Source organism: Ostrea edulis, chromosome 3, assembly GCF_947568905.1.
Source record: "Ostrea edulis chromosome 3, xbOstEdul1.1, whole genome shotgun sequence".
Classification (NCBI taxonomy): Eukaryota; Metazoa; Mollusca; class Bivalvia; order Ostreida; family Ostreidae; genus Ostrea; species Ostrea edulis.
Window position 1 is genome coordinate 53,870,033 of NC_079166.1, and position 12,700 is coordinate 53,882,732.

At 34.5% G+C, this 12,700-nt stretch overlaps 1 protein-coding gene across 3 annotated transcripts; it reads right to left on the reverse strand.

The window, feature by feature from the left end:
• Positions 1 to 775: 775 nt before the first annotated feature.
• Positions 776 to 11,035, reverse strand: LOC125675682 (uncharacterized). Of its 3 annotated transcripts, XM_048913470.2 has the most exons (4): positions 10,962 to 11,033; positions 5,716 to 5,814; positions 1,652 to 2,357; positions 776 to 1,517 (listed from the first exon to the last, which is right to left on the reverse strand). In XM_048913470.2, the coding sequence occupies exons 2-4, from the start codon at positions 5,807 to 5,809 to the stop codon at positions 1,493 to 1,495; spliced, it is 825 nt and encodes a 274-aa protein (XP_048769427.2). In that variant the 5' UTR covers positions 5,810 to 5,814; positions 10,962 to 11,033; the 3' UTR covers positions 776 to 1,492. The 3 variants fall into 3 exon arrangements, with proteins under 3 accessions (XP_048769427.2, XP_048769426.2, XP_048769425.2); XM_048913469.2 differs by having other exon boundaries at positions 776 to 2,357; positions 10,962 to 11,035; XM_048913468.2 differs by lacking the exon at positions 5,716 to 5,814 and adding an exon at positions 7,985 to 8,083 and having other exon boundaries at positions 776 to 2,357; positions 10,962 to 11,012.
• Positions 11,036 to 12,700: the final 1,665 nt, after the last annotated feature.

Genomic DNA, 12,700 nt, shown 5'->3' on the forward strand with positions numbered 1-12,700 from the left:
AAACATACTCACATGGTTGACGTAAAACGTATTTTTTTTTCTTTTGGTAGACCTGATTTAGAATTACAAGCATAACGTGTGTTTAAAATCTATACCATTCTATATTCGTAGGTGAACTATAATATTAAGATTTTTTATGTATTGTAATTGTCGTGCCACTGACTCATGTTAGGAGTTGACCAGATACACTCTATATGTAGAAATACTATTATGCCAGGTCTTTCGTCAGTATAGATCCTTTCAGGGGTATTTGTGTTTTAAAGAACTTAGATATGCTAAACAGAACAATCATTATATATTTCATAGCCCTGGAGGCTAGTGATATTTCAACTAATATCCAAATAATCGATAAGCTCTGTGGGTCTCTTGTTTGATATCTTCATTCCATTTTCAATAGATATGCAAAATGTATGTGCTTACGGACTTACATAGTTGCTACACACCTGTTGGTGGACTTGGGAGTACGCCGATGTTATATTATTGATCCCGGTGCCACATCAAACCTGGCACGTTTTAACAATTACATGTAACTGTTCCAAGCGCCCGGTAGTAAACGCGAAAGTCATAAGACCATAAATTTATAACAGAGGTCACGTGTCACGGTAAGCGTAGGCTTTGGAACATCGTGCATAGGTTAATATTTTTTTTTTTTTTTTTTTTTTAAAGAATTTTAAAGAACACTCACTGCTACTGCCGTAAACACTAAGGTTAGGTCTAAATATATGGTACTTCACTGATATCTCACATGGACGGGATGTAAATAAAACAAACAACCTTAATAGAAAACAGTATATTAAGTACAGTGTGTATGTACATTCTGGAGAGTTACTCTGATGGCTATTCGTGGATGTGATAATGTTATCATTATTACTTAAATTGTAGTACATACACAAATGGATGTAAATAGAAGTAAGGGTTTACTTTACAGTTTGACCATTTCTTTTAGATTCACCTGAATTTAATATCTCTTCTCGTCTTCAAGTAAACGTTCAACAAATTTTGAAGCATGCTGTTCATTTTGCACTTAATTTCCACGTCAATAAACACGGCGATAAAGCAGTTTTTATTTGATATGTTAACGCCATTACACATTTACTGTTCCACAAGACATGCAGGGTGTATGAAATTATATCCAAATATGCTATAACTAGGTATGGAGTTCCCAGTTTGTAGTTTTAATGAAATCTTGGGCCAATGACTGACGCCGAAAACAGGAAAAACACCTTCATCAAAAGGAACTCCACTAAATTTGTCAATATGTTTCCTTTGTCCTCTTCGAATGATAGTTATTGTTTGCAATTCAATATCGATAACAAAGCCTAATACTGTAATGTCTTTGAATATTTTTGAACGCCCCAGCTGGAATATATCCCATTCCTTGCGTAACAATTTGTTTTCCCAGGTTTGCAAACATACATGATATTTACTTTTTCGGCACAATGTCGCGCATACTGACCACGTTGAGTTGAAATATTTCAGCATCGTTCCACTATCAACAAGCTGATGACGTGTAAATCCTATTTCGAAAAAAAATTCGTTAGTTCTGAGATGGTGAGCAAAAACATCAGTTTCGATCACGACTTCAAAGTATTGAGGATAGATTTCCAGAAATTTGCTTGAAAATTGTATGTCGCCCACTACTCCCCTATACCTCTCTAGGTTCCCTTTCCGGTTCCTCGTTTGATAGCTATCTGTTAGTTGAACATTTGAAATGCATCTTTCATCATCGGATATAAAGACAACTCTGTGAAGAGTTGTGAAATCAAGCTCCAAGTTTAATGATGCTACTGTCGTTTCTGCCAAAGCTGGGTTATAAACAGCGAATGCCGCCCACATTTCTTCCTGGATCATGATGTTTCGGAAAGTTATAAACTCCTTAGTGACGACATTTATTGAAACGATTAAGAAAGCATTTATTGGACTGTATTGAAATATCAGTTTCTTAGAGCTCGTGGAGTTTACAACGTTTTCCGAAATTTTAACTTCCTCCATCTTTTTGCCATCATTTTCTGCAACCAAACACAAATAATTATCATCGCATCCCGCGACAGAAATTGACCAGGCGTATTTATGATTCCCCAAAGTGAGATCAAAATCTATCAGACTTCTATGTGCAATCCCGATCTGGAGAAGAACTTGATTATTCAACACTCTAGAAAGTACGAGATATGTAAATCCGATTTCAAAACTGGTATCTGTGTGACTGTCTAAAGGTTGTTTCGAAATTATCCCTTTATATTTTTTCAGTTGTTTTTCCATGTTCCATCCATCTTGTGCATAATTTGACAAAGATGTGTCCTGTTCTAACAAATACAATTCCGTGTGCAGAGAAGATGAATTCATATGAAATACTGGACCTGAATATTGAAAATGAAGAAAAACTCGTTTATCATCACTTGCCATGTAAATCACTTGTATTTGGTTTAGGAATATGTACGAGGGTTGTCCAGAAAATCACAGCAATTACGATCTACACAAAATAACTAATAAACGAGTTACGATCTCCACAAAATAACTAATAAACGAGTTACGATCTACACAAAATAACTAATAAACGAGTTACGATCTCCACAAAATAACTAATAAACGAGTTACGATCTACACAAAATAACTAATAAACGAGTTACGATCTCCACAAAATAACTAATAAACGAGTTACGATCTACACAAAATAACTAATAAACGAGTTACGATCTACACAAAATAACTAATAAAGGAGTTACGATCTACACAAAATAACTAATAAAGGAGTTACGATCTACACAAAATAACTAATAAAGGAGTTACGATCTACACAAAATAACTAATAAACGAGTTACGATCTACACAAAATAACTAATAAACGAGTTACGATCTACACAAAATAACTAATAAACGAGTTTGATTCAGAGTTCACAAATGTTATCCATTAAAGGAGGGGTCCTGTTTAGTATTTCCTGTTGATATTTTTATATTTACATTGCCAATTACAGTTATGCCCTAAGTCAACATTTGGCTATCAATCACTCTGATCTGACTGTTTTAGTTGCTCATGGTACATTCTAACCAGCTACCTTGTAATATTTCCTATTTTCTTTCAGATAAGGACAAACTTTTGCAATGCATTTTTTAGAAGATTGTATTCAGTAATGTCTTCAACAAACTTAAGGGGTCAACTTTCGGGGAATGCATTATCCAAATTAAAAATGACATTTGCTGCTAACCAGCAATTTCTAAAACAAGAGGCCCACAGGTCTTATCAGTCACCCGAGTACTGGTGAAGAAATATCACTACTCCCACAGGTCTTATCAGTCACCCGAATACTGGTGAAAAAGTATCACTACTCCCACAGGTCTTATCAGTCACCCGAGTACTAGTGAAAAAGTATCACTACTCCCACAGGTCTTATCAGTCACTCGAGTACTAGTGAAAAAGTATCACTACTCCCACAGGTCTTATCAGTCACCCGAGTACTGGTGAAAAAGTATCACTACTCTCACAGGTCTTATCAGTCACCCGAGTACTAGTGAAAAAGTACCACTACTCCCACAGGTCTTATCAGTCACCCGAGTACTGGTGAAAAAGTATCACTACTCCCACAGGTCTTATCAGTCACCCGAGTACTGGTGAAAAAGTAGCGCTACTTCCAGGGCTATGAAATTTAGAGAAAAAATTCCCGTTCTGAAAATCTAAGCTAAATTCTAATGTTCAGCAACAGTATGAAACAAGATGTGTTCTTAACACTTCAATGCCCTCAGATGAAAGGCTTTACATAATATAATATGTGTATTAACATTAAAAGATATTACTAATCTAGACCTATCCTAGAGTCTGAGTTTACTCAGGTTACCTAAAAATTATGGCGATATTTCGGGGGAGGGGTGTCTAAGGATGATTATTGGCCAATTGTCATTAAAGAAGGATGTTGTTCCACACCAACTACAGAGCTTGGGCAAAGTCTGAGGCTGCGAACCTGGATACTGTGTCGTTGCAGAACATCACATGTTAGATGAGCAGTATGTGATATGGCATTGCTGTGTTGCGATACTGATCTGGGATGTTGCACTACTGGAACCACGTGTGGCTATATGACTTCATCAATATACTGTTGAGCCGTCAAAGTACTATGTATGCGAACCAATGATGTCCTATCTGTATAGGATATTGTTGCACACATCATAACACTGCCCCTCCAAATCCGTCGACCTCCTGGGTACAATTTTACTCAAAATGTTCATTTTGGCTTTTACAGTTACTGTAAAAACCTAGATTCGTCACTAAACGAAAATGTTCGCCTGTGTTGCCATGGCAATACTCTATGAGTCTGCGACCATTGAAGTCGGTACCAGCACTGTTGCGGAGACAGAGCAATGACTGCGTGTTCTAATCCCAGCATCCTATAGTCGATTGTGAACAGTCTGATCTGATATTCTGCGAATCCCAGGAATGGCAGATTCTGTACATGACGCAGTTGGACGACTTATGCGTTATTCCTATGCACCTGATCCCACCTCTGGTATATCTAGCGGTCCGTGTTTGCTCAACTCTTTATTTAGTATTCCTTATAGGAGTTATGAGATTGACCACTGTTCGTTACCTTCACCTTTCCATCATTCAAATGCGGCATTTATCAAAAAGCATTTAAAGACACTACAATCAAATATCGAAAACCCGTGCAGGTGTCTGAATCACGTGGATTAGGACAATCTTACGTAACAACGACCAAGTTTAGGATTTTATGAAAACAATTTTTACTGTCATCAAATTCTATAGAATGTATATCCAGTAAACAATAGCGTTAGATATCAATATAAAAGGCGATTCATTCTAGACAAAAATAAAATCTTTGAAAATATTCAATGAAAAATTACTTCTATGCGTTTCTTTTCTATATTTTTCTTTCCTCTTTTTTCATCAGTATATACTTGTAATATATGAACTGTCACAACTTTAATGGTCCCGATCTGGAGGTCAGTATTGGCTAGTGGATCATCCCATGGGACGAATAGGACATGTCCTCCTGATTCGCTCACTAGAAAACATTGATTAGCAAGCCAAATCATTAACCATGTAAATTACAGCGTAAATACGTTCCTAGGTTGTTGGGGTTTTTTTGGGGGTGGGGGGGTGGGGGGGTGGTGGTATATCTTCAGCCACCCTTTTCTTTGTCCTGAACCGACAGGTTGTCCCAAACATTTGACAGTTTAATAGTTCGTTCGTTGGCCATGATAGTGCTTTTCATAATTCTTGTATTTAACCAGTTGTTGGAATTTATTGCTTTTATGTTTAATAACAGTTCCTTGTATGCGTGCGTGCGTGTACTTTTGTGAACGATTTCTGTTGATACATAGTGTATGTTTGTACACACTGCAGGGCTCTCAAATGATAATCATAATATTGATTCAAATTATTTGAGTAGAGTTATGATTTACATGCATCAACGACAGTCGTCCACCCCAATTCGAAATCAATTCGATGTAGCATAAATATATCTTGACAAATCAAAAATATCCATATATCGCCATAAGTGTACCATGAGGCTTAAAAGGCTTAAAATATTCAGTCTAGGATTTCTGAAACAATATCTCCAAAACGACACAAACTTCTTTGAAAAGTTACACATACATAGACCGGCGACTTTCAGATCAGGAATTGTACACGGTGTGTTTTCCCTATTTTCCTGGACAACCTTCGTACATGTACTTTTGTTAGTTCACAAAACTCCAAAGACTTACATGTTACGTCCGGTGTTCCTTTCATTAGCTTGTTTATTATGTATAACACTAGGGCCAAGAAAACAAGGAGAGAACTGAAGGTTAACGTCAGCATGATATCTGTAACAATCAACATATACATGATATCTGAAACAATCAACATATACATGATATCTGAAACAATCAACATATACATGATATCCGTAACAATCAACATATACATTATATCTGTAACAATCAACGTATACCATGATATCTGTAACAATCAACATATACATGATATCCGTAACAATCAACATATACATTATATTTGTAACAATCAACATATACCATGATATCTGTAACAATCAACATATACCATGATATCTGTAACAATCAACGTATACCATGATATCTGTAACAATCAACATATACATGATATCTGTAAAAATCAACATATACCATGATATCTGTAACAATCAACATATGCATGATATCTGTAACAATCAACATATACATGATATCTGTAACAATCAACATATATCATGATATCTGTAACAATCAACATATACATGATATCTGTAACAATCAACATATACCATGATATCTCTAACAATCAATATATATCATGATATCTGTAACAATCAACATATACATGATATCTGTAACAATCAACATATACATGATATCTGTAACAATCAACATATATCATGATATCTGTAACAATCAACATTTACATGATATCTGTAACAATCAACATATTCATGATATCTGTAACAATCAATATATATCATGATATCTGTAACAATCAACATATACATGATATTTGTAACAATCAACATATATCATGATATCTGTAACAATCAACATATACATGATATCTGTAACAATCAACATATACCATGATATCTGTAACAATCAACATATACATGATATCTGTAACAATCAACATATACATGATATCTGTAACAATCAACATCCTATAGTCGATTGTGAACAGTCTGATCTGATATTCTGCGAATCCCAGGAATGGCAGATTCTGTACATGACGCAGTTGGACGACTTATGCGTTATTCCTATGCACCTGATCCCACCTCTGGTATATCTAGCGGTCCGTGTTTGCTCAACTCTTTATTTAGTATTCCTTATAGGAGTTATGAGATTGACCACTGTTCGTTACCTTCACCTTTCCATCATTCAAATGCGGCATTTATCAAAAAGCATTTAAAGACACTACAATCAAATATCGAAAACCTGTGCAGGTGTCTGAATCACGTGGATTAGGACAATCTTACGTAACAACGACCAAGTTTAGGATTTTATGAAAACAATTTTTACTGTCATCAAATTCTATAGAATGTATATCCAGTAAACAATAGCGTTAGATATCAATATAAAAGGCGATTCATTCTAGACAAAAATAAAATCTTTGAAAATATTCAATGAAAAATTACTTCTATGCGTTTCTTTTCTATATTTTTCTTTCCTCTTTTTTCATCAGTATATACTTGTAATATATGAACTGTCACAACTTTAATGGTCCCGATCTGGAGGTCAGTATTGGCTAGTGGATCATCCCATGGGACGAATAGGACATGTCCTCCTGATTCGCTCACTAGAAAACATTGATTAGCAAGCCAAATCATTAACCATGTAAATTACAGCGTAAATACGTTCCTAGGTTGTTGGGGGTTTTTTTTGGGGGGGGGGGGGGGTGGTATATCTTCAGCCACCCTTTTCTTTGTCCTGAACCGACAGGTTGTCCCGAACATTTGACAGTTTAATAGTTCGTTCGTTGGCCATGATAGTACTTTTCATAATTCTTGTATTTAACCAGTTGTTGGAATTTATTGCTTTTATGTTTAATAACAGTTCCTTGTATGCGTGCGTGCGTGTACTTTTGTGAACGATTTCTGTTGATACATAGTGTATGTTTGTACACACTGCAGGGCTCTCAAATGATAATCATAATATTGATTCAAATTATTTGAGTAGAGTTATGATTTACATGCATCAACGACAGTCGTCCACCCCAATTCGAAATCAATTCGATGTAGCATAAATATATCTTGACAAATCAAAAATATCCATATATCGCCATAAGTGTACCATGAGGCTTAAAAGGCTTAAAATATTCAGTCTAGGATTTCTGAAACAATATCTCCAAAACGACACAAACTTCTTTGAAAAGTTACACATACATAGACCGGCGACTTTCAGATCAGGAATTGTACACGGTGTGTTTTCCCTATTTTCCTGGACAACCTTCGTACATGTACTTTTGTTAGTTCACAAAACTCCAAAGACTTACATGTTACGTCCGGTGTTCCTTTCATTAGCTTGTTTATTATGTATAACACTAGGACCAAGAAAACAAGGAGATAACTGAATGTTAACGTCAGCATGATATCTGAAACAATCAACATATACATGATATCTGAAACAATCAACATATACATGCTATCTGTAACAATCAACATATACATGATATCTGTAACAATCAACATATACATGATATCTGTAACAATCAACATATACATGATATCTGTAACAATCAACGTATACCATGATATCTGTAACAATCAACATATATCATGATATATGTATCAATCAACATATACATGATATCTGTAACAATCAACATATACCATGATATCTGTAACAATCAACATATACATGATATCTGTAACAATCAACATATACATGATATCTGTAACAATCAACATATACCATGATATCTGTAACAATCAACATATACATGATATCTGTAACAATCAACATATACATGCTATCTGTAACAATCAACATATATCATCATATCTGTAACAATCAACATATACATGATATCTGTAACAATCAACATATTCATGATATCTGTAACAATCAATATATATCATGATATCTGTAACAATCAACATATACATGATATCTGTAACAATCAACATATATCATGATATTTGTAACAATCAACATATACATGATATCTGTAACAATCAACATATACCATGATATCTCTAACAATCAACATATACCATGATATCTGTAACAATCAACGTATACCATGATATATGTAACATTCAACATATATCATGATATCTGTAACAATCAACATATACATGATATCTGTAACAATCAACATATACCTGATATCTGTAACAATCAGCATATACATGATATCTGAAACAATCAACATATACATGATATCTGAAACAATCAACATATACCATGATATCTGTGACAATCAACATATACATGATATCTGTAACAATCAACATATACCATGATATCTGTAACAATCAATATATATATCATGATATCTGTAGCAATCAACATATACATGATATCTGTAACAATCATCATATATCATGATATCTGTAACAATCAACATATTCCATGATATCTGTAACAATCAACGTATACCATGATATCTGTAACAATCATCATATATCATGATATCTGTAACAATCAACATATTCCATGATATCTGTAACAATCAACATGTACCATGATATCTGTAGCAATCAACATATACATGATATCTGTAACAATCAACATATACATGATATCACTAACTCTTAAAATACAATTATTACAGGTCAATGGAATCAAAAACAGAATATGTTGCTCAATGTCATTATCAATGACAATAAAAAATCAGATTATCGCTACTCCAAAATGCGTTTGTCATGATTCAACCAAATACTTCATTCTAAGTATATTTCCCAATTTGTTTGCCACAAAATTGCTTGAATTGTTTGCTGCGAACATTTGCCAGAACTGTTTGTAGCAGATTTACCAGAACTGTTTGCTGCAAATTTGCCAGAACTAGATTGTTATCAATATGCATGCCAGAAATGTTTGCCAGAATCGTTTGCCGCAAATTTGCCAGAACTGTTTGCCGCAAACTTGCCAGAACTGTTTGCCACAAAGCTCATTTGCATGACAATTATGAATTTGCAGCAAACATTTGCCAGAGGTTTGCTGCAAACTTGCGGCAAATTTACCACAACTGTTTGCCAGAACCTTTGTATTTCGGTAAGGGAAGCCCATAGCAACTTCATTTTATCTCATGAAAAGTTCTCATATAATGATTGTACATGCATCGCGTATTAGTTGGTTCTCGTATACTTAGAACCAGTTTACGGTAGCAAATGACAACACTCATGGCGAATGTGTCCTGACTTTAAAATATTGATATCAAATCTTATTCTAATTTTGATATTTGTATCGGTATAATACATGTACATTATATTTTAAAACGGGTAAAGTATATCATGGAGTATTCCGACTCGGCAAAATTCTGTTTCCCCCCAGATCAAACCTATATCACGAGGCGAAGCGAAAGTATAAATATCAGCTTGAAACAGTGTAATATGATTAACATGATTTTGTTTTAAAAATCAGCTACAAATAGCCGGGGAATTCAAATACTGGTCATAATCTTTTGGACCATGGTTTACAATTTTCGCACATGCACAATCTAGCGACCTCTGGGGTAACGGAATGTTGAGAAAACGAATAAGAATACGAGGCTGGCGGTTAGAAAATAAGATTTCTCCCCTTTTATTACCGATCTCATGGTTTTTGAGACCTAACATCATAGTGGTATTTGATGTTATTAGTAAAATATTGAAAAACCATGGAATGTATTTTCTATTTTGTATTCGTTATTTAAAAACCGTCAATGTTAGCTCATGTGGCTTTAAATGAATATCGCTACAAATAGTAGACACTACTTTTACACTCATCCATAAAAACGAGGTAGATCGTAGATCGTAGACTGTCATTTCGGTAAATAAAAATAAAATATCAGTATTAAAAACCAAGAAGTCAGAAACAACTAATACTGACCATCATTTAATCGATAAACATTCTAAAAATGAAAACTCCATCTGACACTGAATTTTATGAAACATTTATAGTTAGATTGTGACAGACAGACAGATGGGCGAAAAGACAGACGACAGAAAGTGACCCCGAAGTGACGCTATGCTTTGTAGATCTAGACGACAATTAAACAAACATTACCGACATTTTTAACATTGTTTGCCTTCGTATGTGTAGGATAGAGTCTATCCTAAACATACAAAGGCAAACAATGACTAAAGTAACGCTGTAATTTAAACCTGTTATTCAAACAATTGACAGGAAATCAGATTAGGGTATCATGTTCGCATCTTCATGGAATATTTAGATCTCAGGTTGTGAAAGTCCCCAGATACTTGCTTTGAGTGCATTTATTGCCTCGTACTGAAAACTATGATTTGGAAATGATTAGTAACTCTTACCGTTAAGAACAAATCTGTTAGAGTTCGTCTCCAATACCCTGTCGCGCCCTAATTATTTCCACATTTCCATCTACGTGTCTTTAAATTTAGAATCTTGTAATGTTTGACGTAATGTGCTATTGTTCACACAAAAGAATTCCTGAATTGCTTTTAAAAGTATGTTCAATATTTCTTCTTATACATGATATCAAATTTCTCAATAATATCCTAGTTTTGTTTCAGCATTGTTGTTTTTCATTACAGTTCGAACTCTTCATGTTACAGTTTTTCAATACTGAAATGAAATGATCATATTGGGCTTTAAAATGGCACATCTAGAGTAAATCATACTTCATTTGCAACCATTCAAGATGATATATTACATTTGTACGGAAGCCGATAGGTGCCAGGGTATAGAATTAGTATTTATTTAACTGGCGGCCGCCAGTTATTAACTGGCGGCCGCCATATAAATTAACTGGCGGCCGCCACTTATTATCTGGCGGCCGCCATATAAATTAACTGGCGGACGCCAATTATTTTATCTGGCGGCCGCCACTTAATTTATATATGGCGGCTGCCAATTCCAAAAACAATGTAATTTGTATCGCTGAGTGATTATTTTAGAAAGATTTAGAATAGTACGCAAACACGCAGCATCGTTTTTCAAAGTGCATAGGGGCAGTCGTAGGAGAAATTGTCTTCTACAATTGTTGACAAGCAGAAAAGGAACCTAAAATGTCTCTTGTCCAAACTTCGTACTCCTAAATTGGAGGGAGGGGGCTCTGTTCATCCTTCAATTGATCAGTTAATTCATTATTACATTTTTACCATTCATTACTACCACCAAAAGAGTGGGGTGGGGGCCAATCCGCCAATTAATCTTATTTCACATGTGAAAATAATTATAGTTTGCATGTGAAAATAATAGAAATTGATCGTTGTCCAAAAAATGGAGGGTCAGCCCCGTGGTTCTACGTATTTAACAGTACAATAGAAAAACAATAATTTAATGCTCTTAATTATATATATATATATATATCACATACATATTACTAAGCATTGGGAGGGATTACACCCCTTTCATTTTGAGAGAGAGAGAAAGAGAGAGGAATTTAATAACTGGTGACAGCCATATAAATGATTTAATTTGAGTCTCGGCCGCCATATAAATTAAGTGGCGGCCGCCAGTTAAATAAATATTAATTCTATACCCTGGCACCTATCGGCTTCCGTACATTTGCATTGTGTTTAAAGACAAAAAAGATTTGGAAACAAGTTCTTTCAACCCATATGAATCAAAATATTTATGTGTATTGAGTGCATCTGAATCTCATTAGTGTATGCAGTATTTGTTAATTTCGCCTGCAATTATAGTAATGATACATTGTATTCTATAGGTTTATAATAAGAAGATCACTTTAAAAAATAGTGTATAATTCATAATGTAACTGGTGTGGGGAAACGCCCCCTTGACAACCAAGACAAAAAAAAAAAATACGTCAGTATACGGCACGTCTATGTTTTTAACATAACAGCTAGTGCAAGTAAGTTCTATTTATCAGTCCTTCTGTGTCTGTTAAATATTTTTATAAAGTAAGACTTGTTCAGTGTAGTTTTTGTTTTCTTTTTGCATTAAATCATCAGGAGTGAAGCTAATTTGACCTATGTTATACGATATACTCAAACTAGATACAGTTTCTTATAATCCGGATTATAAAGCATAAACTGCACCAAGTTAGATTACATGTATATATCGT